Below are 27,061 nucleotides of genomic sequence, written 5' to 3'. Positions count from 1 at the left end.
ATAAGTAGAAGGCAGCAAAGGTGCATCAAAGTACTTGAACATGAGTCAAATTTTATTTTGTTTGTCGAGCTGATTTCACTTCATTGTCAAGTTTGTGAATCTTTAATAACTTGATATTTCCTAAAGCCATGTCTATTTAGCCCATTGAAAGTACTTCATGGTACATAAAAAGCAGGAAGTTTGTCATTTTACATAACATCAAATGTTGTAATCAGATCTTCAGCAAAAGACTGCTTTTTCTGCAACATCTTGCAAACATAAGCATGATAAGCACTATGCATGGAACAAAATACAGTGACCCCCCGTTATAACGCCAACATTTGTACCTTGGTCATTTTGGCATTATAACAGGGGTGGCGTTATATCCGGGGGAGAGAAGTGACGTGCACAAATAAATGAAAACAAATTTATTATCAATGTACTACATGTATTTCAAGATTTTAATGCCTTCATATCAAATAAACAAATTTAAAAGCTTACGTATGCTTGTCAGAAAATCACTTTTTTAAGCTCACCTGAGCCGAAGTTTCAAGTGAGCTTTTCTGATCACATTTTGTCCATTGTCCGTCTGTCTGTCTGTTTGTCTGTAAACTTTTCACATTTTCAACTTCTTCTCAAGGACCGCTGGGCCAATTTCAACCAAACTTGACACAAAGCATCCTTGGGTGAAGGGGATTCAAGTTTGTTCAAATGAAGGGCCACGCCCTCATTCAAGGGGAGATAATTAGGAATTAATGAAAATTTGGTGGTACGTTTTAAAAATCTTCTTCTCAAGAACCACTGTGCCAGGAAAGATGAAACTTATGGGGAAACATCCTCAGGTAGTGTAGATTCAAGTTTGTTCAAATCATGACCCCCGGGGGTAGGGCGGGGCCACAATGGCCGACCAAAATTTTACTTAGATATATATAGGAAAATTCTTTAAAAATCTTCTTCTCAAGAATAACAAAGCCATAATTGATCATATTTATATGGAAGCATCCTCAGGTAGTGTAGATTCAAATTTGTTCAAATCATGACCCCCGGGGGTAGGGCGGGGCCACAATGGCCGACCAAAGTTTTACATAGAAATATATATGAAAATTCTTTAAAAATCTTCTTCTCAAGAATGACAAAGCCATAATTGATCATATTGTATGAAAGCATCCTCAGGTAGTGTAGATTCAAGTTTGTTCAAATCATTACCCCTGGGGGTAGGGCGGGGCCACAATGGCCGACCAAAATATTACATAGAAATATATAGGAAAATTCTTTAAAAATGTTCTCAAGAATAACAAAACCATAATTGATCATATTTATATGAAAGCATCCTCAGGTAGTGTAGATTCAAGTTTGTTCAAATCATGACCCCCGGGGGTAGTGCGGGGCCATAATGGCCGACCAAAGTTTTACATAGAAATATGTAGGAAAATTCTTGAAAAATCATCTTCTCAAGAATAGTAAAACCATAACTGGTCAAAGGTTTACTTTTGGATTTAAACTTTTCAATAATAAACCAATTTCTATTTTATTCCTAGCCACAGTGCTCAGGTGAGCGATGTGGCCCATGGGCCTCTTGTTTGAATAGTATCTGTCCTTGACCTTTATTGCCAATTGTTACCTTTATTGACCTATTTCTGATGCAATTTCAACTTCAAGCCATTGTCCCTCCTGGCCTAAGGTGGGGCCACTTTTGGAATCAAAGTATATATACTTAGCAGTGACAGTATCATAAATATAATGAGTCTTTTGTCAGCCATTTTAATATCCAAGTAAGGGTTCTAAGTAGATTAAGCTTTTAATTTCCAAGTAAATGTGCTAATTAGCATTATTAGATTAAAGTTTGGAAAACATAGCCACTTCTTTGATTCAGAGTTGCTGCAAGCAACAATTAAAAGCTGTTAAGTTTGTGAGGGACGAGGCAATTTTAATGAGTGTTGTGGTAAAATTATTTGCACTATTCATAATGTTTGATGCCTGTTTAATCAATAAATTTACCATTACTCCTCCTTTCTGTTTAAGGTGTGTTGGAGTCATGTGTCTCCTCCACGAGCCAGTCAGAAGTTAATGCCTTGAGTACTTTGGAGACTTGTGTCAACTCGATTCTGAGCCTCGGCAAGATGCCGAGAAAATCGAGTCTCAATGAAGAGCTAAAAGTAGGGGGTCTAGTTTTTTGTCATTGAAAGTTTTCAAATGTGTTTTTTTGTTTTTGCAAGGTAGATAAACAATGTTAAAACACAGAGCATGCTTAATTCTGTTGTAACTTGATGTTTCATTGTATAATAGTTTGTACTTCTTATTAGCTCACCTGAGCCGAAGGCTCAAGTGAGCTTTTCTGATCACATTTTGTCCGTCGTCCGTCCGTCCGTCCGTCTGTCCATCTAGCTGTCCGTCTGTCTGTCTGTCTGTCCGTCTGTAAACTTTTCACATTTTCGACTTCTTCTCAAGAACCACTGGGCCAATTTTGACCAAACTTGCTACAAAGCATCCTTGGGTGAAGGGGAATTTAAATTGTTAAAATGAAGGGACATATCCCCTCGCAAGGGGAGATAATCAAGGAAAGACAAAAACAGGGTGGGGTCATTAAAAAATCTTCTTCTCAAGAACCACTGGGCCAGTAAAGCTGAAACTTATGTGGAAGCATCCTGGTATAGTGTAAATTCTAAATTGTTCACATCATGACCCCCGGGGGAAGGGCGGGGCCACAATGGGGAATCAAAGTTTTATATAGAAATATATAAGAAAAATCTTTGAAAATCTTCTCAAGAACCACTGGGCAAGAAAAGCTGAAACTTATGTGGAAGCATCCTGATATAGTGTAGATTCTAAATTGTTCAAATCATGACCACCGGGGGAAGGGCGGGGCCACAATGGGGTAACAAAATTTTACATAGAAATATATAGGAAAAATCTTTGAAAATCTTCTTCTCAAGAACCACTGGGCCAGAAAAGCTGAAACTTATGTGGAAGCATCGTGGTATAGTGTAGATTCTAAATTGTTCACATCATGACCCCCGGGGGAAGGGCGGGGCCACAATTGGGTATCAAAGTTTTATTAGCTCTTCTGAGCCAAAGGCTCAAAGAGCTAATGCTATGGCCATTTGTGCGGTGTGCGTCGTGCGGTGTGCGGTGTGCGTTAACTTTTTAGATTATGGGCCATAACTTACGAACCCCTTGGCCAATTATTGTCAAATTTGTCACAGGGTATCCTTGGCCCAAGGGCTACCATTTATACTAAAAAAAGGGTTGAGACCCTTAAACAAGGGGAGATAATCAGGAAAACAAAACCAAAAGTACTGGTTGCTAAAAAATCTTCTTCTCCAGAACCACCTGGCAGATTTTCACCAAACTTACATACAAGGATCAGGATATGTTGAAGATTAAAAATTGTTCAAGGCATGACCCTCTGGCAAAGGGCGTGGTCTCAAGGTCACTTCAAAGTTGACCTAAATTTACAAATAATAAAAATGTTTATATTTTGCTTACTATTAGGACTAGGATCATCAAATCTTGTAAGTTGATGCATCTCAGGACTTCACATCATGTTAACTCAAAAGTAGGTCACGGTGACCTACTTTTTAAATTTTGTGAGCATTTGTTTTCAAATTGATTTGAAGGCATATTTCGGGCACTTTAAGGCCTATGATCATCAAACTTTGTCAGTTGATGCATCTTGGGTCCTTGAACAACGTCAGCTTAAAAGTAGGTCACCGTGACCTACTTTTTGAACTTTATGACTAATTCTTCTTAAAACATTTAATCCAATTATTTCAGACACTGAGAGGTTTAGAATCATCAAATCTTGTTAATTGATGCATCTTGGGACTTTAAAACATATTTATGAAAAAGTAGGTCACTGTGACCTACTTTTTGAATTTTACAGGCATTTGTTTTCGAATTATTTAAAAGGCATATTCGATTACCTTCAGACCTAGGATCATCAAACTTGGTCAGCAGATGCATCTTGTGACTCTGAAAAATGTTGACCAAAATATAGGTCATGATGACCTAGTTTCAACATTTTATGGCTATATTTTGGTATCTTAGGTATTTATTGGCTTAGAATCATCAAACTTTGTGAGTTGATGCATCTTGGGTTTTCGGAGAGTAACAAACAAAAAGTAGGTCACGGTGACCTACTTTTGACATTTTATGGCTTTATTTAAGTAATTATGGTACTTATTGGCTTAGAATCATCAAACTTTGTAAGTTGATGCATCTTGGGTTTTCGGAGAATGATGTCCAAAAAGTAGGTCACTGTGACCTACTTTCGACTTCTTATGGCTATATTTTAGTATCTTAGGTATTTATTGGCTTAGAATCATCAAACTTTGTGAGTTGATGCATCTTGGGTTTTCGGAGAGTGATGACCAAAAAGTAGGTCATGGTGACCTACTTTTGACATTTTATGGCTTTATTTAAGTATCTACGGTACTTATTGGCTTAGAATCATCAAATTTTGTAAGTTGATGCATCTTGGGTTTTCGGAGAATGATGTCAAAAAAGTAGGTCACTGTGACCTACTTTTGACATTTTATGGCTTTATTCAAGTAGCTCTGGTAATAACTGGTTTAGAATCACTAAACTTTGTTTGTTGATACATCTTTGGTTTTTAGAGAATGTCAATCAGAAAGTAGGTCATGGTGACCTACTTTTAAATATCTCAGGTACTGTTTGGCTTAGAATCATCAAACTTTGTCAGTTGATGTATCTTGGGTTTTCAAAGAATGTAGACAAAAAGGTAGGTCATGGTGACCTACTTTTAAATATCTCAAATACTTATTGGCTTAGAATCTTCAATCTTTGTTTATTAATGCATCTTGAGTCCTCAGAAAATTTCAATCTTAATATAGGTCACTGTGATGTACTTATGGTTTTTTATAGCTTTATTATTAAAAATATTTTCAGTCATTATTGGCTAAAAATCATCAAACTTTGTCATTTGATGCAACTTGGGTCTTAGGATACTTAAGGTTAGAGGCTTCAAATAGAAGTGATAGATTGTACAATTTATCAGAAGAGCGATTCAAGGCCCTTGGGCCTCTTGTATAGAAATATATAGGAAAAATCTTTGAAAATCTTCTTCTCAAGAACCACTGGGCCAGAAAAGCTGAAACTTATGTGGAAGCATCCTGGTATAATGTAGATTCTAAATTGTTCAAATCATGACCCCCAGGGGAAGGGTGGGGCCACAATGGGGAATCAAAGTTTTACATAGAAATATATAGGAAAAATCTTTGAAAATCTTCTTCTCAAGAACCACTGGGCAAGAAAAGCTGAAACTTATGTGGAAGCATCCTGATATAGTGTAGATTCTAAATTGTTCAAATCATGACCCCCGGGGGAAGGGCGGGGCCACAATGGGGTATCAAAGTTTTACATAGAAATATATAGGAAAAATCTTTGAAAATCTTCTTCTCATGAACCACTGGGCCAGAAAAGCTGAAACTTATGTGGAAGCATCCTGGTATAATGTAGATTCTAAATTGTTCACACCATGACCCCCGGGGGAAGGGCGGGGCCACAATGGGAAATCAAAGTTTTATATAGAAATATATAGAAAAAATCTTTGAAAATCTTCTTCTCAAGAACCACTGGGCCAGAAAAAGTGAAGCTTATGTGGAAGCATTCTGGGGTAGTGTAAATTCTAAATTGTAGGAATCATGACCCCCGGGGGAAGGGCGGGGCCATTATAGGGAATTAAAGTTTTACATAGAAATATATAGGAAAAATCTTTGAAAATCTTCTCAGGAAACACTGGGCAAAAAAAGCTGAATATATGTGCCCATGGAAGGAGCATGGGGTAGTATAGATTTCAAAATGTCTAAATTATTATCAGTGGGGTAGGGTGGGGATGCATTATGTATAACAAGGGGGAAATCGGGTAAAGAACAGAATGGTCAAGGCTTCTCAGGTGAGCGATGTGGCCCATGGGCCTCTTGTTATTAATATCAGCATTTCCAATACAGTTGAGTTTATTTCCTTGCAATATTTGGAATAAAAAAGTCAATACTTTCATGTCTTTGTGATGTTAATATATTTATAATAGGGTAAGCTGACTTGTCTGGTCAGAATGGTTCGTGAAATGATAGACAGACACACTGTCAATAGACCAAGACTACTGAACCTGTTTTGTAATGAGGTAAGTGTATTTTAAGGTTAACTTTTGATTAAAAAAAATAAAATCTTTCATTATTATGTCACCTGAGTAAACTCAGGTGACCTATTGCTATCTGTTTTCGTCCATTGCGTCCATCGTGTGTTAACATTTAAACATTTTCAGCTTCTTCTCTGAAACCGCTGAATCAATTTCAACCAACTTTGGCATATAGCATCTATGGGTAAAGGGGAACAAAAATTGTGAATTTCATGGTCCCTGCCCCCCTGGGGCTTGGGGGATGGGGCATCAGCTTCTTCTCTGAAACCGCTGAATCAATTTCAACCAACTTGGGCATATAGCATCTATGGGTAAAGGGGAACAAAAATTGTGAATTTCATGGTCCCTGCCCCCCTGGGGCTTGGGGGATGGGGCAAAAACCACTAAAATTAGTGCAATCTTTAAAAATCTTCTTAACTCCTGGACATCAAGCATTCAAACTGTTGGTATGATTGTAATCAGCAATAAGTCCTCTACCAAAATTGTGAAATTCATGGCCCCAGAGTCAGGGGTTCTAGTGCTAGGGTGGGGCTAAATAGATTATATAGTGAAAATGCATTATTTCTTTGAATTTCTTCTTTTCTGCTTCTGGGCATTAAATAACCTAACCAAGTGCATAGTTCAGTTAAATATGGCTGCCTCTTCTAAAATTATGAATTTCATGACCCCAGGGTCAGGGGTTCTGGTGATAGGGCTGGGCTATATAAATTATATAGTGAAAATGTATTAATTCTTTGAAATATCTTCTTCTCTGCTCATGGGCATTAAAAAAACTAACCAAGTCCATAGTTATGTTGAATAAGGCTGCCTCTTTCAAAATTGTGAATTTCATGGCGCCAGGGTCAGGGGTTCTAGTGCTAGGGTGGGGCTACATAGATTATATAATGAAAATGCATAAATTCTTTGAAATTCTTCTTCTCTGCTCATGGGCATTAAATAAACTAACCAAGTCCATAGTTATATTGAATAAGGCTGCCTCTTCCAAAACTATGAATTTCATGGCCCCAGGCTCAGGGGTTCTAGTGCTAGGGTGGGGCTGTAAAGATTATATAGTGAAAATGCATAAATTTTTTGAAAATCTTTTCTGCGCCTGGGTATTAAACCAATGAACTATGTACATAGTTATGAGGAGGAAGGATGCCTCTTTGAGATTTGTGATAAAATTTAAGATGAAATTTCCAAAGTTTTGAAATATTTGGCCCCAGAATCAGTGGTTTCTGTGGAGAGGGGTGCACAACTGGTGATTATAATGTGAAAAGGCGTTTTCTCTTTCTCTGATCTACCTCTGGGTATTAAGTAACCAAAGTAAACATGCCAAGTGTATAATTATGATAAACAATGGTGCCTCTTTCAAAATTGTGAATTTCATGGTTATTTGTTTTTATTACATACTTAGTAATAAATACAGGTTTTTTGCATATGCGATACAGTTAAAATTACATTAGCCGTATCAGCCCTCGGGGGCTGATATGGATTCTGCAGTGCTGATATGGATTTGTAGGGCTGATACGGATATTTTCACTCTCAATCCGGAACTCCATATGTCATATGGCAGACGATCATGGACGAAAAACAGAAACTTCTTAATGAAAAAACCTTTGAAGCTCTTGGAAGCAGTCTGAGTGAATTGGAATACTTGTGTGGTTTGAACACCACTGATGTATGTGAAGATTCTTGCGGTTTATTAGATTCAATGCCATTAGGCCAAGATGAAAACCTCGAGCCAGCAGTTACTACGCTCGACAGTGACACTGTGACCGACACGCTGGATGATGAAAAGTCTACCTTTGACTTTGTGAAGGAACTGAAAAATGTTAACACAACGAGAAAAACTGATTCGGACCTAAGAAAATTTACAAATTACTTAACAATGAACAAAGAGTTGAGAAAACCAGAGGAAATCCCGGTCGGAGAACTCGATTTACATCTAGCTAGATTTTTCATGAATGCGAAGAAAACGAATGGTGAGGAATTTGAACCAGACACTCTAAAAATCAATACAAGGAAGTGTTAATCGCTACTTTTCAGACAGAAATTTGAAAATAAACATTATAAATGATAAAGAATTTAAACTCGTGATGTTCTCGCCTCGAAAAGAAAGCTACTAAGAACCATGGGCAAAGGAAACCGTGAGAAAAGAGCTGAGGCCCTTACTCCTGAAGAAATTGATATTCTATACCAAAAGAATCTTCTGGGTACCAGTAAGTTATAATTTATTAATACTAAGAATATTTAGTTCTTCAAATTTACAATTTAAACAAAATATAAATATCAAAAGGAGGGATTTTTTTAGATTGTCATTTGCGGAACATAAAATTTTGTCAATATATACTGTACATATCTGTGTGTTTTCTGTCTTAAATAGTTCATTTTTAGCTCACCTCAACGAAGTTGGGGGAGCTTATGTAATACCCTCGGCGTCGGCGTCCCGGGTTAAGGTTAAGTTTTTTGGAGCAGTTTTCTTTTTAAGTACTTCTATGTCCTATATTGATTAGACATGCATGGAAGATGTTTCTAGTGTGTTTCACTGTACCAGTGAAAGTTTCAGATGCTGCAGTTTCAGCCAAGGAATGACCAGGTTAATGTTTTTGGAGCAGGTTAACATTTTTGGTGCAGTTTTTGGTGTAGGTCTCATATTTGAGTAACTATAAGCCCTATGTAGACCAAACTTGCATGGATGATACATATAAGGATGCACACTGCCAGGCTTGCTTCGGATGCTGAATCTGACCTACATTTTCCACATGAGTGAATAGGTTAATTCTTTTGGTGCAGGTCTCCCTTCCAAGTAACTATGAGCACTATAGTGACCAAACTTGCATGGTACATCTAAGGATGGATACTACCAGACTTGCTTTGGATGCTGAATCTGACCTACATTTTCCACTTGAGTGAACAGGTTCAAGTTTTTGGTGCAGTTTTTATATCAAAGATAAGTATGAGCCCTTTAATGACCAAACTTGCATGGATGATACATCTTAGGATGCATACTACCAGACTTGCTTCGGATGCTGAATCTGACCTACATTTTCCGGTTGAGTGAACAGGTTAAAGTTTTTGGTGCAGGATTCATTTCCAAGTAACTTTGAGCTCTTTAATAACTAAACTTGAATGGATTATACATCTAAGGGTGCATTCTACCAGGCTGGCTTCAGATGCTGAATCTGACCTACATTTTCAGGATTAGTGAAAAGGTTTTTTTTATTCATGTTTCATTTCCAAATAACTTTGAGCTCTATGTTGAGCAAACTTGCATGGATAATATATCTTAGGACGCACACTAATGTTCAGATGCTGAACTCGACATAGATTTTCCAGAAAATGGACCTGGTATAAGTTATTGGTGCAGGTTTATTACCAAGAAACTATAAGGTTGATATAAACCAATTATAAACCTGCACAAATGATGCATTAAGGGGTGAAAACTCTTAAACTTGCTTCAGATGCTGGATTTCAATTACGTTGTAGAACTAGTTTGAAGTTTTTATATAGGCCTATTCTAAAGTATCAAATCAAAATTGCATAAATTTTACATTTTTGGATGTACACTTTTTTGGGTTAATTGTGTGACTTTGCCTTACTGAAAGACAACATTCGTTGAGGTGAGCTCTGTAATCTCTGATTACCAATGTTTAAAAATATTTTTAGGAGATCCAAAGTCTCTGATGAATGTGTTGTATCTAAATAATACAATGCATTTCGGAATGCGCAGTAGGATTGAACATGTCAACCTGAGTAGGGGTGATGTGACAATGAAAGTGACTTCAACAGGAGAAGAGTACTTAGAATACGCAGAAAGAGCAACTAAGACAAGAACTGGGATAACGAGTGACACCAGGAATTTTGCTCCGAAAATGTTTGAGGACAGAGGTACACATTGATTTTAAAGAAAAAAAAAATGTACACATAGCTAAGCATAAATATCCTGGAACTCATGTTTAAAAGAATGTATTGTGCTAAATTTTTATATAAGTACTATGTATCTTATATCATGCAGGTAATCCCAGATGCCCTGTGTTAGCTTACAAAGAGTTTGCGAACAGGAGACCTGAGCCAATGGAAAAGCCTGAGTCACCATTCTACATAGGCATTTCAGGAAATCAAGAGATAGCTTGGTTTATTTATCGACCTAAGGGAAAAAACACGATTGGAAATATTGTTAAGGTGATGTGTGAAGCTGGTGGAATTCAAGGAAGAAAAGTAAATCATAGTGCTAGGAAAACGGCCATTAGTTCCCTTGTTCATGCAGGTGTTCCCCCAACCTTGATTCAGCAGTTGTCCGGTCATAAGAATGTTAACTCGATAAATAATTACAGCACTGCCTCCAGTGATCAGCAGAAACATATGTCCTCAATTCTCACTAATTATTCAAGTTTATCTGAAAATGTATATCCAGAACAACAAGCAACTGAAACTTTGATTCCATCCTCTGATTGTTCATCTCTACCACTGGCTCCCATAATGTCTATATGTCATCAGTGATCGGTATGAAACATTGACCTTGTTACATTAGTAACTGTATAAATATGTGTGATAAAATTGTTCATTCAGTCAATGGTTATCAAAGTGTATTTGTTCAATAAAAGTTAAGTGTTTTGTGTGTTATTACTAAGTATGTAATAAATAGAATAATACATACCCTTTTCCATATCACACCCTGTATCAGCCCTCGACCAATATCAGCCAGAGGGCCTTCGGCCCTCTGGCTGATATTGGGGTCTCGGGCTGATACAGGGTGTGATATGGAAGAGGGTATGTATTATTCTCTATATAACACCGACCAAGTTCAGTTGCTGGAAAGTTGTTACATATACATGATACATATACTCAGGTGACCTATAAGGCCCATGGACCTCTTGTTTCATTTTCTTGTTCATCTGTATGTACGTTTACCTCTGTATTGTATATGTAGGTGAAAATTTGTTCAAATCTTGACTTGCTGGGCAAGGATGGCACCATAAGAAGTAAACGAAGCTGTACATAGAAATTTTTTGACTTATTCAAGAACTAGAGAACTGCAATATGTAAACTTGATATCAAGACTAAATATACTTGGATTTGAAAAGTAACTAGATAGACAATATAATTATCTACTTATCAATATTTTATAAAGTTGATTAAGGAAGTTACCAAGGTGAGCATTATGACATATAAACCTTTATTTGTTACAGTGGTGTAAGATTAATTCTTGTTAACTTTAATGCTTGTTTACAGAGGAGGCTACCTATTTTTGTTGTATGGGTACTTCACAAAGAAGAAGTAATGGCTTTAGACACATACTTATCTTTGTAAGTAAAACTTGGTCCAGTAAAGTCTGTATTAGAACAAGCAGTCTGGAAGTAGTGTTAGTTAAAAGATAACTGAAAATAAGAAAATAAGAGCAACCCAAAACAAATTAAAAGCAAATCATTATTGAATGTTATTTATAAATATTTACATTTGCAAATGTTTTCCTTTATATAACACTACTGAAAGCAATGCGTATCTATAACTGTATAAATACTGGTACGGGGTCAAGAGGTAATAGATTTGCGTATGGATAAACTTTCGACCTAATTTCTCAGTGAAGTCATAAAGGGTCGACGGGCGTTCAGTGGATTACGAACATGCCGTTGGGTTTGAAAAATAATGCATTTCACACGTTAAAAGTCACACTCAGGCAAATATGAAGTATGAATAAGTCACAAATGTAAATATAAGTAATAAGGTATCATTTTTAAAACATCTATCGGGCTATAAATATGGGTTGGTACGAGATCAAATTCATCATAAAGACCTTCGGGCCTTATGTAATTTAATCTTGAGACCAACCAGAATTTATATCCTGATAGATAATTTAAAATGATACCTAATTTCTTAATTAAATCACATAGGTAGTTAGGTACATATGTACTGATTTATCAAATCATAAATATGCTTGTTGTCAGAGATTTTTTGGGACATAAACTCAGGAGGAGTTGATTCCTATTGACCATGTGGGGTGGGTCGATCAGTGTGCTTAGATTCCTCTTCTGCCATAATGGTCATCGAGGTTTGGAAACAAAGTAGAATAAACATTGTTTAAGAATATCCCTTACATATTGCTTAAATAGAACTCGAATGAAAAGAATTTGAGATAATTTGTTTGGTTAATTAACATTGACTGAGATGTGCAATGCCTATATTTTCATGTTTATTATTTCAGTAAATATTCTTCACCAGATTTTGTTGAAGCCTTTTCCAGTGAGTTAATATCAGACCTGTCTACTTGTAGTGATGAACCATGGTATTTAGGTAAGGGTCTAATTCATACTAAACTTGCTATATTTGTGCTTGTACATCTATTATATAGTTATCAGAATCTTTAGCTCTTCATATATCAATTAAAAACAGTCTATCTCCAACTTTGTGAGACCTTCATGTTGTAAAATGTAAGTAAAAAACGTGTGTTTGTAAAATAGACTGAGCCTTTTGCCCAATCCTATTTTATAAAATACAGGTGACTCGAGATCTCTTGAAGTTCAAGGGACCGCAAGAAATGTTCGAGAGATCGGGGGGTTCGAGAGATAGGAAGTAAATAAAATCCGGAAATTTCATTTCCGTTCATCAATGTTGTATATACCGGAAGTATTTGTAAACAAAGTTTGTTTCCAATCGTATTTTCCATGTAATTTACTTATATTAACGACAATTATCGTATTTTGAATAAATAAATTGATTTCCTAAAGGTTCAATATTTATTTGTTTTTAGCTCACCTGAGCCGAAGGCTCAAGTAAGCTTTTCTGATCACATTTTGTCCGGCGTCCGTCCGTCTGTCCAGCTGTCCGTCTGTCTGTCCGTCTGTCTGTAAACTCTTCACATTTTCGACTTCTTCTCAAGAACCACTGGGCCAATTTCAACCAAACTTGCCACAAAGCATCCTTGGGTGAAGGGGATTCAAGTTTGTTCAAATGAAGGGCCACACCCTCATTCAAGGGGAGATAATTGGGAATTAATGAAAATTTGGTGCCATGTTCTAAAAATCTTCTTCTCAAGAACCACTGTGCCAGGAAAGTTGAAACTTATGGGGTAACATCCTCAGGTAGTGAAGATTCAAGTTTGTTCAAATCATGACCCCCGGGGGTAGGGCGGGGCCAAAATGGCCGACCAAATTTTTACATAGAAATATATTGGAAAATTCTTTAAAAATCTTCTTCTCAAGAACCACTGTGCCAGGAAAGATGAAACTTATGGGGTAACATCCTCAGGTAGTGTAGATTCAAGTTTGTTCAAATCATGACCCCCGGGGGTAGGGCGGGGCCAAAATGGCCGACCAAAGTTTTACATAGAAATATATAGGAAAATTCTTTTAAAATCTTCTTCTCAAGAATGACAGAGCCATAATTCATCAAATTCATATGGAAGCATCCTCAGGTAGTGAAGATTCAAGTTTGTTCAAATCATGACCCCCGGGGGTAGGGCGGGGCCAAAATGGCCGACCAAAGTTTTACATAGAAATATATAGGAAAATTCTTTAAAAATCTTCTTCTCAAGAATGACAGAGCCATAATTCATCAAATTCATATGGAAGCATCCTCAGGTAGTGAAGATTCAAGTTTGTTCAAATCATGACCCCCGGGGGTAGGGCGGGGCCAAAATGGCCGACCAAAGTTTTACATAGAAATATATAGGAAAATTCTTTAAAAATATTCTTCTCAAGAATGACGAAGCCATAATTCATAATATTTATATGGAAGCATGCTCAGGTAGTGTAGATTCAAATTTGTCCAAATCATGACCCCCGGGGGTAGGGCGGGGCCAAAATGGCCGACCAAAGTTTTACATAGAAATATATGGGAAAATTCTTTGAAGAATAGCAAATCCATGATTGATCATGGGATTACTTTTGGATTTTAACTTTTCAATAATAAACCAATTTCTACTTTTTCTAAGCTACAGTACTCAGGTGAGCGATGTGGCCCATGGGCCTCTTGTTATTTCATGATTAGGGTACATGAAACCTAAATAGCAATTGTCGGTTTGGCTGTTCCGCAGCTTGATCAGGTCCTTTACCAGTGTTCGTCAGATTTCTCGTAATCAGTATTCAACATGTTCAATCCTTGTTTGCCATACTGGGATTATGTACACTGAACTAAAAGTTCATAGTCTATAAGAACTTTTTGACACATATGTTTTCAAATTATTTTCTAAAAATTATCGTCTTGGTTCAAGTCAAAATAAGTTGAGAAGCAATTCGTTTATAATTTACCAATTATAACCAATTCATTATATCAACACAATGACAACCGACAGGTTTAGTGTCATCTATGTAAACACACAGTTAACACCTCCATGCCAGCCCCAGGCATTTACTGATATCCAGGTAAGTCAATCTAAACTTCGAGAGATAGAGAGTGAAAAACAATGACGTGTAACGAGACCCATGTCATGGTTTAGGAGATAGAGAACTTCTAGAGATAGAAGTTCGAGAGATCAGGAGTAAATTTGCTTATTTATAGAGAGGGAAAAAAACGGGACCGGAGGTTCACTTCGAGAGATGGAGAACTTCGAGAGGTTGGAGTTCGAGCCATCGAGAGTCACCTGTATTTATACACTGTAATTTACCTTATGTGAGACCGCTGAACTCTTGTACAAATATCACTCTATACTACGTATTTGCACACAATGTATTTCTCTTGTGGAAAAAAACTAGTTTTTGTCTTTGAATTTTATGTAGAATGTCATTAGCTCACCTGAGCCGAAGGATCAAGTGAGCTTTTCTGATCACATTTTGTCCGTCGTCCGTCCGTCCGTCTGTCTGTTCTTACGAGAGGTACATTGTGCGGTAAAATTAACGTATTTTCCAGCAGTGTGGGGTTTTTTGGGTACTGTGGGGTTAACCCCATAATGAAGAGGTCTAATTACGTTCAAAATTACTCTATGAGGTCGAAAAACCTAAAATTAGATTTAACCTCACAAAGACTTTGTCCAAATTTTGGACATGTCCTTAGCCCAAAACGCTCAGACATTCAGAAATCTGCTGTTTAGAGGAGTTCGGTAATTGAATCGAGGAGTTCCGAATACCTGAACATGCGCATATATTTAAAACTAACTGCGCATGCGCAGATTACGGAAGTAGCTGTGTTTGGACACTTTGTATTAGCAGTGAGGAAATTCGGAAACACAAAAAGCAAATGCAGTAAGTCTTACTATTTTGTTGCACCACATTGAAAAAAAGCTTTGTAAATTGTTTGACATGCTTCATACGTACATTATGCAGTTGTAGATTTTATTTAAAGTCAAGGAAAGGACATCTGTAGTCCACATAAACACATACCTATTGAAAACGGGCTTTTGTGAAAAAAATTATAATGAATGCACTGATAGTTCTTTTTTTAATCAGAGGTCTGCAATGAAAATCGACCGATACCCGGGGGTCGGGCTAGTGGTTTTCTGCATGAAGGTCGCCCCGTTGGCCAGTAAAAAAAGATAATATTATTTATACACATGCAATACGTGCAAAGCACACCTGGTACGTATTTTCACTCGTTTTTTGCTATAAAAATCCAAACCATTTAAATTTTCCATATAACATGCTCCAACTGTCAATAAATCTCCATAATTTAATCCGTATTTGAGTACTACTTGGCTTATTTACTTCAAAAAACGATCGTGTTTTTTCTTAATTCGAATTTTCTCTATATCTATGGTAAATACATGCAGATATCTCATAACATAAATACATGTGATTCTTCCGACGGGAGACAAAATCTCTGGATTTTTCACGCCTGTTCCGCCCCTCCCGATTAATTTTTAAATCTTCCGTGTTTAAATTTTTTCAAATTGAATATTTTTGGCTTTAATTTTATCCTCCTGTTTCGTAGTATAATTGCTCTCTCTCTCTCTCTCTCTCTCTCTCTCTCTCTCTCTCTCTGAATTCATTCTAGATACGTACCAAGTATTTATCTACTCTTCACACATTTGTTTACATGTACTTGTAATCGTACCTTAATCTATAGAGAGAAAATCAGAATGGAAAAATGGAATTAACAATGTCACTGCAATAAATTTTCACAGCAAGTAGGCTTTGTAGGAATCAACATGGGGTTGTATAATTAGGTTGTAAAATTTAGTGGTATATCAATTTGATAAATGACAATCAATGTTTATAAATGAGTGCAGGACATTTTAATCAGTTGTTAAAATACCCATTATGTCACATTTTTTTCACATTCGCTTGTGTAATTATGTGCCCGATAATAAAATTCACCTATTAAAGAAATTAAACAAATTACCTTTAGATACGTATATAAAATTATATAACTCTGTTTGTGTTAATGGAAAAAATATAATTGTCATGTAAGATCAATTTGTACTTATTTTTCAAGATCGACGATTGAAAATTTAAAAGAATTAAATCACAAATAATAGTTTTTCCATAGCTAAACTTAAAGAAATTCAAGCTTAAAGCTACATTTTGTAATTTACAATATTAATTCATCATTACTTTGAATATTTACAGTGAGAGTATGTGACTTAGCTAATACAGGGCTATCAGTATTTTCACACCTGTTAGATTTTGATTCCGTGTAGAAGCTCTAATTGCAATTTTTGTCAAAACAAATGTTTTGTATAGCATGATTATCTCGTGAATTTCACTATCAGGAGACGATCGATAGGGATTAGTTACGCTCTACTGCACTTGACACCTGTGTTGTGTAGAATGATTTTAAACTGGGTAAATACAAATCTTTGGTCAATTGAATAATTTTTTGGGTGTGTCTGCATGTTAGATAGAAATTCTGACAGCTTTATAAAAATAATATTAAAAATTTACCAGACTCTAAAAGCTTCAGCAAACTAGTTGATCGAGGATTAATTGAAGGGGGGGGGGGGGGGGTACACTGCTGATCATTACCTGAACATATGATAGTGAAGTTTTTAAATGGATTTTATTGACACTTACTAAAATAAATTTTCATACTTTTAATTCACCATTAAACTGTCTTTTAATTAAAGCTTGTGTATTTTTTCTTATTAAAAAAATAGATAGTAGTAAGGCACATGTATTTCTTCTTGAATGATACTGTAATTCAATTATCATATATTTGAATGTAACAAAAGAACACTCTGAGTTCCCGAAACTAGTCAAAAATATGTCGGACAATTGTCTTGTAAATATTCAAAATTCACCGGACAGTTGTAAAATTTACCTGACATTAATTTTTTGTATGTAAATTTAACATATTATAGGATTGGAAATTGTGTCGATATAATAAATAATATGTGTAAATAAAAAGATGGCAAATGCAGATTTAAAAAAAAAATGATTAAAATATTTTCTATAAGGCCTGTGTATGCAGGATTTGACGTCGCCGACGGCGTGTGATGACCAACGCTTAATTCATCGTATAAAATTATTATGTCCTTTCTGACAGATTTTTAAAAATTTTTTTTAAAATAAAATCTGCAACATGACAACTCTTGGTTGATTGTTTGGAATTAGTGGGAAATATATGTTGTTTTCCAGGCTTTTTTCTTTTGGATTTAGGATTTTGGTATTTTATGTGCCAGGAAAAATATTACGTAAAATATCAAACTCGTTTTAAAAAGCCTGGAAAACGTCCGATATTTCTGACTAGTTAAAATTTATTATATAACCTCCACACAGTTAAAAATATGTACTAATGATATAAAGATATGCAAATTTATCATGAAAATGATGATTTAAGTGAATTTGTTGTCGTTTTACTACATTCAAGTCAGTCCGCTATTTTTAGAAAAGGGGAAAAACGCGCATGTATTTTAAATGCTATCAAATACATTTAAAAAATCCAGAAGTTGGTATAATATTATCATGCTAATAGATTAAATTATAGAGAAAATAATAAATGGTAACAAATTGTCTGTAATCAAGCAGAAATAGCAGGCAACTCTTGCAACCCTGCAAATTCGTCCTTCAAAACGAAAGTAGATTGTCACATTTTTTTACTGTCAGAACTACAGAGTGCATATATTTATCAGAGGGAAAATATTTGTTTGACAGTGTTTTTAAAACTGTTTTTCCTCCCAGACTTATGGAAATTATTATTTTAATATGTAGCTTTTTATAGTAGACAATTTTACACATTTTATTTAAACAAGATCAGGCGCGCCCCTGACGTTTTCTTTTTCATTCCTTTAGTTTTGCATTTGTTTATTGTCAGGACAATTGAATTAAATGATTTTGTTAAGATTATATGTAAACGTTATACAGTCTGTAAAAAAAAAACCATCAGACATTTTGACCGATAAAATTAAGATTTTACCGGTCCCATTCAAAGTTTACGGGGATCCCTAGTGGACCGGTGCGTTTCGGGAACTCTGAACACTTATGAATGTATGAAGTTTAACTGTTTTGTAGGAACAGAAACAACAGTGGCGTAGCTAGGCTGAAAATGAAGTGCATGCTCCAATTTGCAAGGGTCTGGGGGCCGCCCTGAGGCCCCGAGTGGGTCCAGGGCAAAGCCCTGGTGGGGGCCCAGGGGGCGAAGCCCCCGGAAGCTCCTGGATTCTGACGATTTAAACACTCATAAAATCATAAAAGAAAGTGAAGAAAATACATATCTTGACAACGTTTTACCATTATAAATAAACCCAAGGAGCAATTATAATTGTAGAGAGACGATTTAAAAAAAAAAAAAAGACTTAATTTTTAAGTAATACAGGACATGCTATCGTAGATTGGCTAGTATAAAAATTTTCGGCGATGTTTTTTATCCGCAAAAATTACGAAAAAAAAGAATATTACATAAGGTAATAAATAAAATTAAAGTGGCTCAGAACAATCTACTTATTAATTCATCTTATAAAATAAATATTTTTGTAAATTCAACCCTTAAACTTAATTTCATTTGAGAAAATGAAATGCCCAATTTTTTACGGTAGCTGCCATAATGGTTTTCTAACTTACAGTACTAGTGTCAGTGACTTTATTTTTTTTTAAGTAGTAAAACTACGCAAGTGTACATGTAAAGAAAATTAGAAGAAACATAACTTTTGATACTACAGTTATAATTTAATTTGTACATGACTGAGAAGGAGTCAAGTCATAGAGTCTCATTATCTTTTTTTTCAAAATGATGTGCATGCTCGAGCATACAAGCATACATGGTAGCTACGCCACTGAACATGCACAAAACCTTAAAAATTTGGAATTCTTTAATTTGATATTTTTTAAATAAGCATGGATTAATATATATATACACACATACAAAGGTTTTGTGAAATTGACATGTTTAATTAAATCAACTGTAGTGGTTATTGCTGTTTATTTATTGACCGACTGGCTACTTCTTTGGCAAACTGGAATAAGGCCATCCTTAAAAATTTTGTTTTTTGCGGTAACGCGCCTTGTCATTTTAGGTGTGGGTAGGTAGGTAGGCTTATTTTTTTTTTTAGACAAAAAGTCAGAAATAAATTTAGATTACATAGAGGTATTAACTATGTCTTATATTTCACCTTACTAGTCAAACAAGAAAATTAAAGCATTCTTAATGAATTCAATCTTTTATTGCTCATATATCAGAACACATCAGTTCTTTTTTAAAAACAGTCAAAAATATCAATCAGATAAAAATGGAAAATGGATACGTAAAGAAAAAAATTTTTTTTTGAACAAAAAAAAATCCAGTTTTTTGACTGTACTTTTTTAAGGATGGCACCTTTTACTTCAATATAACAAGTTTGACTGTACTTTTTCACCTTTTACCAATATAAGAAAGTAGTTCACAGTACATGACAACTATGCTATAAATAAATTTCGATGAATTTTAATTAGTAACTCGGAATTTTTGTGTGTGTTATAAATAAACATTTGCTTCTGTATTCCTTTGTAGAGTTCAGATACCACTGAAAGTGAACATCAGTGGAACTTTGATGATCTAGGCCACTCTATTGTTGCAGCAACACCAGCAGGCGTCGGACATTCATAAAGTTGAAAGAACAAACCTATGACTTGAACACACAATTTGTGATCTGAATATAGTTCACAAATTTAAGGAAAGCAACTATTAAAGACATCCAGATCGATGGTTAGTACATGTTATAAGTGCCCATAAAATCAAGACAACAATATTATTTTACAATAAATTAAAACATAACCTGTAAAAAAATTCAACATTATCATTTAGAAATATATTTTACTGTTGTTTTTTTTTTGACAGGTATACATGAAGTATGAGTTAAAGACTTTTCAGAAGAACAAGCACAATCCCGATTCATTTTTGCCATTGCCTTCTCCAAACGGCGACATTCAGGACCTGACTTACTTTTCAGAAAAAGAAGATGAATCGATTTTTGAAAGTTAATCTAAAAAGATAACATTTACATGGGTCGTGGATTTGAATTACATTTTCTTGATGTGCAACTAGTTTCAAGTATTTGGATGTCTATTCTCAAGTTACTGCAAACCTTAAATTAACTTCTTGATTATTAGTTAAATGTGAGACCGTGTCAACTTGAAGTAATCATTTTTTGAATTGAGCTATGTAATCTCTGATTACTTATGTTTATGAGTAGTGTTCAGCTTTAAGACAAAAGGATCTTTTATGAACATTGCATTCGGCATGCGAATTTCTATACATTAACAGTCATAGTTTTCGTCTTTTTTAATTAGCGATCTCATTTTAAATGTGAGAAATAATTATTAAACTGAAATGTACATTTACGTTGTTTGATTTTAATTTTTTGAAAATTATAAATCAATTGCATGTTGGTTTTTTTTCATTTTATTTTAGGGGATGGGAGTGGGGGTGCAGCTCTAAGTTTGAGTATATTTTCCAAAAGGATGTACATCGTTATTTTTGTTTTAAGATCAATTTTAAAATGCAAAATGATGAGATATTAGACTAAACTTTTTTTCTTAAAACTTCATTTTAATTAATATATTTTGTTTAAAATAAGTAGCAATAACATGCAAGTTTTGGAGTTATTTGACAACTCACTATATACTTGTTTTTTTTTTACATCTATGAAGATTGTCTCAAATTTTGAGGGTTTTTTTTCTGTGTTCTACAATTATTGACATGTTTCTTATCTGTATTCAACTTGTCGAGTAACTGAAAAGTTTGATTAAATTTTTTTTAAAAAATCGGGATCATCTCTTTTATTTATTATTATTAATTTACAATGAAATTATGTATGCTTTTGATGCATAATGTACACTTCAAATTCATGCACCAGCAGATTCAAAGGAAAAATTATCATTAGAAATAAGCAGTAAATATAAAGAGATTATCCAATTTAAAATAGTTTGAAAAATATTTAAAACAAATTTTCGAGTATGTTATCAAAATAGGAAAAAGTATTATGAGTATTGTTTGGTATTTTTAATAGTAAAAAAAAAGGATATGACGTACTGGCAATCGCATCATCTCACTCAGGGTCTTTCCGTCAGAGTTTGGAAAAACAACCTCGAATGTATTAACATCACCTGATGTTAAAGGTTTTGCTTTTCTTGTTTTTTTTCAAATATAGGATAGAGGAATTAAGAAGTCCCTTTTATAGTATATTTTATGTAATATCATAGCATTGAATAAAGTTAAACTCCATATTCCACAGATAAAAGGTCTTCATGCATTTATTTCGAAGATCATGAAAGGGGGGGTTGTTGCCATGGCGTCTAACTAATACATTCGAGGTCGTTTGTCAGCTAGTCAGAAAGGCTCGAGAAGTTGCGATTGAACATAGTGGGGGTACTTGTTCTTTTATTACCAGTCCCTGGTAGAGTTTTTGATATTCGAACATACTTGGGGTTTTCAAACACTTAAATTCATATGGTTACTGGTATCTGTTACATGAGAACACAGCGGGTTGTTTGTTTAACACTCTGAGGTTACTCAGATGTCTGATATTTTCTATCAGAACATATTGTGGTTCTTGTCTAACACTTTGTGGGGTAAATGTTATCTTTTATCTATATAAGAACATAATGGGGTTGTTACACGTTATGGGGTTAGTGTTGTCTATTATCTTTATGAGAGTACATAGTGGGGTTGTTGTCCTAACACTTTATGGGGTTAGTGTTGCCTACTATCTTTATGAGAGTACATAGTGGGGTTGCTATCCAAACACTTTATGGGGTTAATGTTGTCTGTTATCTTTATGAGAGTACATTGTGGGGTTGCTGTCCAAACACTTTATGGGGTTAGTGTTGTCTATTATCTTTATAAGAGTACTTAGTGGGGTTGTTGTCCTAACACTTTATGGGGTTAGTGTTGTCTATTATCTTTATGAGAGTACATAGTGGGGTTGCTGTCCAAACGCTTAATGGGGTTAGTGTTGTCTATTATCTTTATGAGAGTACATAGTGGGGTTGCTGTCCAAACACTTTATGGGGTTAGTGTTGTCTATTATCTTTATGAGAGTACATAGTGGGGTTGCTGTCCAAACACTTTATGGGGTTAGTGTTGTCTGTTATTTTTATGAGAGTACATAGTGGGGTTGCTGTCCAAACACTTTATGGGGTTAGTGTTGTCTATTATTTTTATGAGAGTACATAGTGGGGTTGCTGTCCAAACACTTTATGGGGTTAGTGTTGTCTATTATCTTTATAACAGTACATAGTGGGGTTGCTGTCCAAACACTTTATGGGGTTAGTGTTGTCTATTATCTTTATAACAGTACATAGTGGGATTGCTGACCAAACACTTTATGGGGTTAGTGTTGTCTATTATCTTTATGAGAGTACATAGTGGGGTTGCTGTCCAAACACTTTATGGGGTTAGTGTTGTTTATTATCTTTATGAGAGTACATAGTGGGGTTGCTGTCCAAACACTTTATGGGTTAGTGTTGTCTATTATCTTTATGAGAGTACATAGTGGGGTTGCTGTCCAAACGCTTAATGGGGTTAGTGTTGTCTATTATCTTTTTAAGAGTACATACTGGGGTTGTTTGTCTTATAATTTATGGGGTTAGTGTTGTCTGTTATATCTATATAGCATAGTGGGGTTGTTTGTTTAACACTTCTGGGATATTCTTGTCTATCATCTTCAGTGAAAACATGATGGGTTAATTTACTTTGATGCAACAGCTATCCTCAAATAAAAACATTTTTTTGCATTGTTACTGCTATGCAGTTGTTGAAAAATGTTATTTCTATTCCGTTCTAAGTTCTTCTGATAAACAGTAACAATTTTAAGTACTTATAATTAGTTGCCTGTGAAGTTGACTTGATATTAAATAATTAATTTTTAACCCCACAAACATAGATCTTTAACCCCACAAACATAGATCTTTAACCCCACAAATATAGACCTTTAACCCCACAATATACCATTTGTTTGAATTCCTAATGAAACCTCTCAAGTCACCACTCTACTATTAATAACCCCACAAAGCAAAATGATAACCCCGCACCTTCCGTAAAATGCACAATGTACCTCTCAACTGTATAGCTGTCTGTCCGTCTGTCAGTCTGTAAACTTTTCACATTTTCGACTTCTTCTCAAGAACCACTGGGCCTATTTTGACCAAACTTGGTACAAAGCATCCTTGGGTGAAGGGGAATTTAAATTCTTAAAATAAAGGGCCAAGTCCCCTCACAAGGGGAGATAATCAAGAACGGACAAAAATAGGATGGGGTCATTAAAAAATCTTCTTCTCAAGAACCACTGGGTCAGAAAAGCTGAAACTTATATGGAAGCATCCTGGTAAAGTGTAGATTCTAAATTGTTCAAATCATGACCCCCGGGGGATGGGCAGGGCCACAATGGGGAATCAAAGTTTTACATAGAAATATATAGGAAAAATCTTTGAAAATCTTCTCAAAAACCACTGGGCCAGAAAAGCTGAAACTTATGTGGAAGCATCCTGGTATAGTGTAGATTCTAAATTGTTCAAATCGTGACCCCCAGGGGAAGGGCGGGGCCACAATGGGGAATCAAAATTTTACATAGGAATATGTAGGAAAAATCGTTGAAAATCTTCTTCTCAAGAACCACTAGGCCAGAAAAGCTGAAACTTATGTGGAAGCATCCTGGGGTAGTTTAGATTCTAAATTGTTCAAATCATGACCCCTGGGGGAAGGGCAGGGCCACAATGGGGAATCAAAGTTTTACATAGGAATATATAGGAAAAATCTTTGAAAATCTTCTCAAGAACCACTGGGCCAGAAAAGCTGAAACTTATGTGCACATGGAAGGATCCTGGGGTAGTGTAGATTTCAAAATGTCTAAATTATGATCAGTGGGGTAGGGTGGGGATGCATTATGTATTACAAGGAGGAAATCTGGTAAAGAACAGAATGGACAAAGCTTCTCAGGTGAGCGATGTGGCCCATGGGCCTCTTGTTGAAAATATACAGTAGTCATAATTGAAAAAAAAAAACAAGTCCGAGGGACTTTGCTTCAGCCAAGTTTTACTGTATGAAGACAGAGATTCTCATCAGAGACTGCAGGGTTCCATAAAATAATGTTTTGTATTGACAGAAATTTTATCTCTGGTGATCAGAAATTCCCAGGCTACTCAGAGAGACAAAGATGCCGGGAGAATTAGAAAGGTAAACCGAATTACAATCCCAGAAGATTTGTTAGAGCTATACATGCATGGTCTTGTTAATTACTATCGGTTTCATTGAGAGACTTTTGGTTAAAAATTTTTATGCCCCTGGATCGAAATATTGGGGGTATATTGTTTGTGTCCTGTCTGTCTATCTGTTTTTCTGTCTCTTTTCAACTTTAACCTAGCCCTAGCCCTGAGGTATATACCACTTCAGTCTACATCCCACTCCAGAATTGTGTTACCATCAGGGGCATAGTGTTTCACAAACACATGTTGTTGTTTTAGTAGTACATGCACATTGATGATCCAGAGCTGGAATATAATATGATTGTAGGGAAATAAATATAAACATTTTCTTCCAAGACAAAATTTTGGGATGGTAAAGTTGCCCTGCATTAGATACACAATGAAATTATTTTTTATATAGCTTAATTTCTAGTATATTTTCATTTCAGATTTCCAAGCATATCTTGGATTTATTCTACAAGAGTAAGTATACTTTAGCTCTAATTGTCAAGGACCAAATAAGATTAATGCAAAAAAAAAAAATTAGGGGAACCATTTCCATAGGAGTGAAACATTCTTCAGAGGGAAGTTAAACAACTTACAATCAATAAATCATAGGTGCCATGGTTACTTAAAATAGAATAGCTTTGATCTGATTTCAGTAACTACGATTTGGCTCATAATTATGTGTATCCATTTGAAATCTTGATGAAACATCAAAATAATTTGATTACTGAACATTTCTGATTTTTAGCTCACCTCAATGAAGTTGGGGGAGCTTATGTAATACCCTCGGCGTCGGTGTCGGCGTCCCGGGTTAAGGTTAAGTTTTTTGGAGCAGTTTTCCTTTTAAGTACTTCTATGTCCTATATTGATTAGACATGCATGGAAGTTGTTCCTATTGTGTTTCATTGTACTAGTCACAGTTTCAGATGCTGAAATTTCAGCAAAGGAATGACCAGGTTAATGTTTTTGGAGAAGGTTCAGGGCTCTCACACCACTTTTTGGGACTGGGGCCGGGGCCATTCAAATTGGGAAAATTATTGTCATTTTGGGAAAAGTTGGATAACCAAAATTCATTTAAAAAATCCTCAAATTTTGCTTTTCTAGCATTTTGTCATCATGTTAACTCTGGTTTTGAATAAACAGTTAAACAGAGCAAACATGGGTACGTATGCTATTTATGAAAGTACATTTATTTAGCTTTGTCATTACTATCTTTGAGTGTTGATATTGTGGTTATACGTCTTTCCGAGGGACAGTCGCTAGTCACATATTCCCGAATTTCCTCGATCACATGGACAACTTTGCTTACCAATACAGCACGAGACTGAACATCCCGAAGCGTGGGTATGTTTCTAGGTGCAGATTACTAATGTTTAAATGAAATGTCTATTTTTGAAACCAAAATGATGTTTTTTGTCGAAACTACATGACAAGATACTCTGCACTCATAATTAGTACACATTTTTGTAGAAAAAAATAACCTGGTTCCCCGAACCAGTTTACGAATGCATTTGGCGTGAACTAATAAAATATTAGTACAGTTTCACTTTCATTTGCAAGTGTGTTTTGTTTAGTTTCATTTTTAGCTCTACTGGTCAGAGACCAGAAGAGCTTATGTGATAGTAATGCGTCCGTCGTCCGTCCGTCTGTCTGTCTGTCTGTCTGTCTGTGTCTGTCTGTAAACAATTTTTCAAAATGCTACTCCTCCTACAGTTTTGGTCTGATTTCAATATAACTTGGCACACAAATAGACTACACTAAGATACATAATTTTGTGCATCGGTTTTTGATTTTGATGAACGGTGTTGCCGTGGTTACTAAAAATAGAAATTTCTGTGAAATTCTTTCAAAATGCTACTCATCCTACAGTTTTGGTCTGATTTCAATATAACTTGGCACAAAAGTAGACTACACTAAGATACATAATTCTGTGCATCGGTTTTTGATTTCGATGAACGGTGTTGCCGTGGTTACTAAAAATAGAAATTTCTTTGAAATTCTTTCAATATGCTACTCCTCCTAGTTTTGGTCCAATTCCAATATTACTTGGCACACAAGTAGACTACACTAAGATACATAATTCTGTGCATCGGTTTTTGATTTCGATGAACGGTGTTGACATGGTTACTAAAAATAGAAATTTCTTTGAAATTCTTTCAAAATGCTACTCCTCCTACAGATTTGGTCCGATTTCAGTATAACTTGGCAGACAAGTAGACTACACTAAGATACATAATTCTGTGCATCGGTTTTTGATTTCGATAAACGGTGTTGCCGTGGTTACTAAAAATAGAAATTTCTGTGAAATTCTTTCAAAATGCTACTCCTCCTACAGTTTTGGTCTGATTTCAATATAACTTGGCACACAAGTAGACTACACTAAGATACATAATTCTGTGCATCAGTTTTTGAT

General features: G+C 35.3%; 2 protein-coding genes and 1 long non-coding RNA gene across 4 annotated transcripts in view; all 3 read left to right on the top strand.

The window, feature by feature from the left end:
* Positions 1 to 1,999: 1,999 nt before the first annotated feature.
* The window catches only part of LOC134230319 (Fanconi anemia group A protein-like), a 146,177-nt gene continuing 121,115 nt past the window's right edge, over positions 2,000 to 27,061 (top strand). The window contains exons 1-6 of the mRNA XM_062712088.1: positions 2,000 to 2,135; positions 6,029 to 6,121; positions 11,351 to 11,424; positions 12,321 to 12,409; positions 24,564 to 24,634; positions 25,092 to 25,125. Coding sequence (XP_062568072.1) covers positions 2,100 to 2,135; positions 6,029 to 6,121; positions 11,351 to 11,424; positions 12,321 to 12,409; positions 24,564 to 24,634; positions 25,092 to 25,125 — 397 coding nt within the window. The 5' untranslated portion in view covers positions 2,000 to 2,099. The remainder of the gene's footprint in view (positions 2,136 to 6,028; positions 6,122 to 11,350; positions 11,425 to 12,320; positions 12,410 to 24,563; positions 24,635 to 25,091; positions 25,126 to 27,061) is intronic.
* On the top strand, positions 7,699 to 10,054 carry LOC134230309 (uncharacterized). The gene is made up of 2 exons (XM_062712082.1): positions 7,699 to 8,337; positions 9,785 to 10,054. Exons 1-2 carry the CDS (start codon positions 8,250 to 8,252, stop codon positions 10,015 to 10,017), a joined length of 321 nt encoding a protein of 106 aa, XP_062568066.1. The 5' UTR covers positions 7,699 to 8,249; the 3' UTR covers positions 10,018 to 10,054.
* Positions 14,927 to 21,013, top strand: LOC134230303 (uncharacterized). 2 transcript variants are annotated; one of them, XR_009984323.1, is made up of 4 exons: positions 14,927 to 15,294; positions 15,499 to 15,627; positions 19,973 to 20,167; positions 20,300 to 21,013. It is a non-coding gene; the product is annotated as an uncharacterized LOC134230303 (long non-coding RNA). The 2 variants fall into 2 exon arrangements; XR_009984322.1 differs by lacking the exon at positions 15,499 to 15,627 and having other exon boundaries at positions 14,930 to 15,294; positions 20,300 to 21,010.

The sequence above is a fragment of the Saccostrea cucullata genome, unplaced genomic scaffold (assembly GCF_032062105.1).
Source record: "Saccostrea cucullata isolate Sc308-1 unplaced genomic scaffold, CSIRO_AGI_Scuc_v1 ctg2080, whole genome shotgun sequence".
Taxonomy (NCBI): domain Eukaryota; kingdom Metazoa; phylum Mollusca; class Bivalvia; order Ostreida; family Ostreidae; genus Saccostrea; species Saccostrea cuccullata.
The sequence above is the reverse complement of the archived record's forward strand: the minus strand, read 5'-3'. Positions and strand labels throughout refer to the sequence as shown.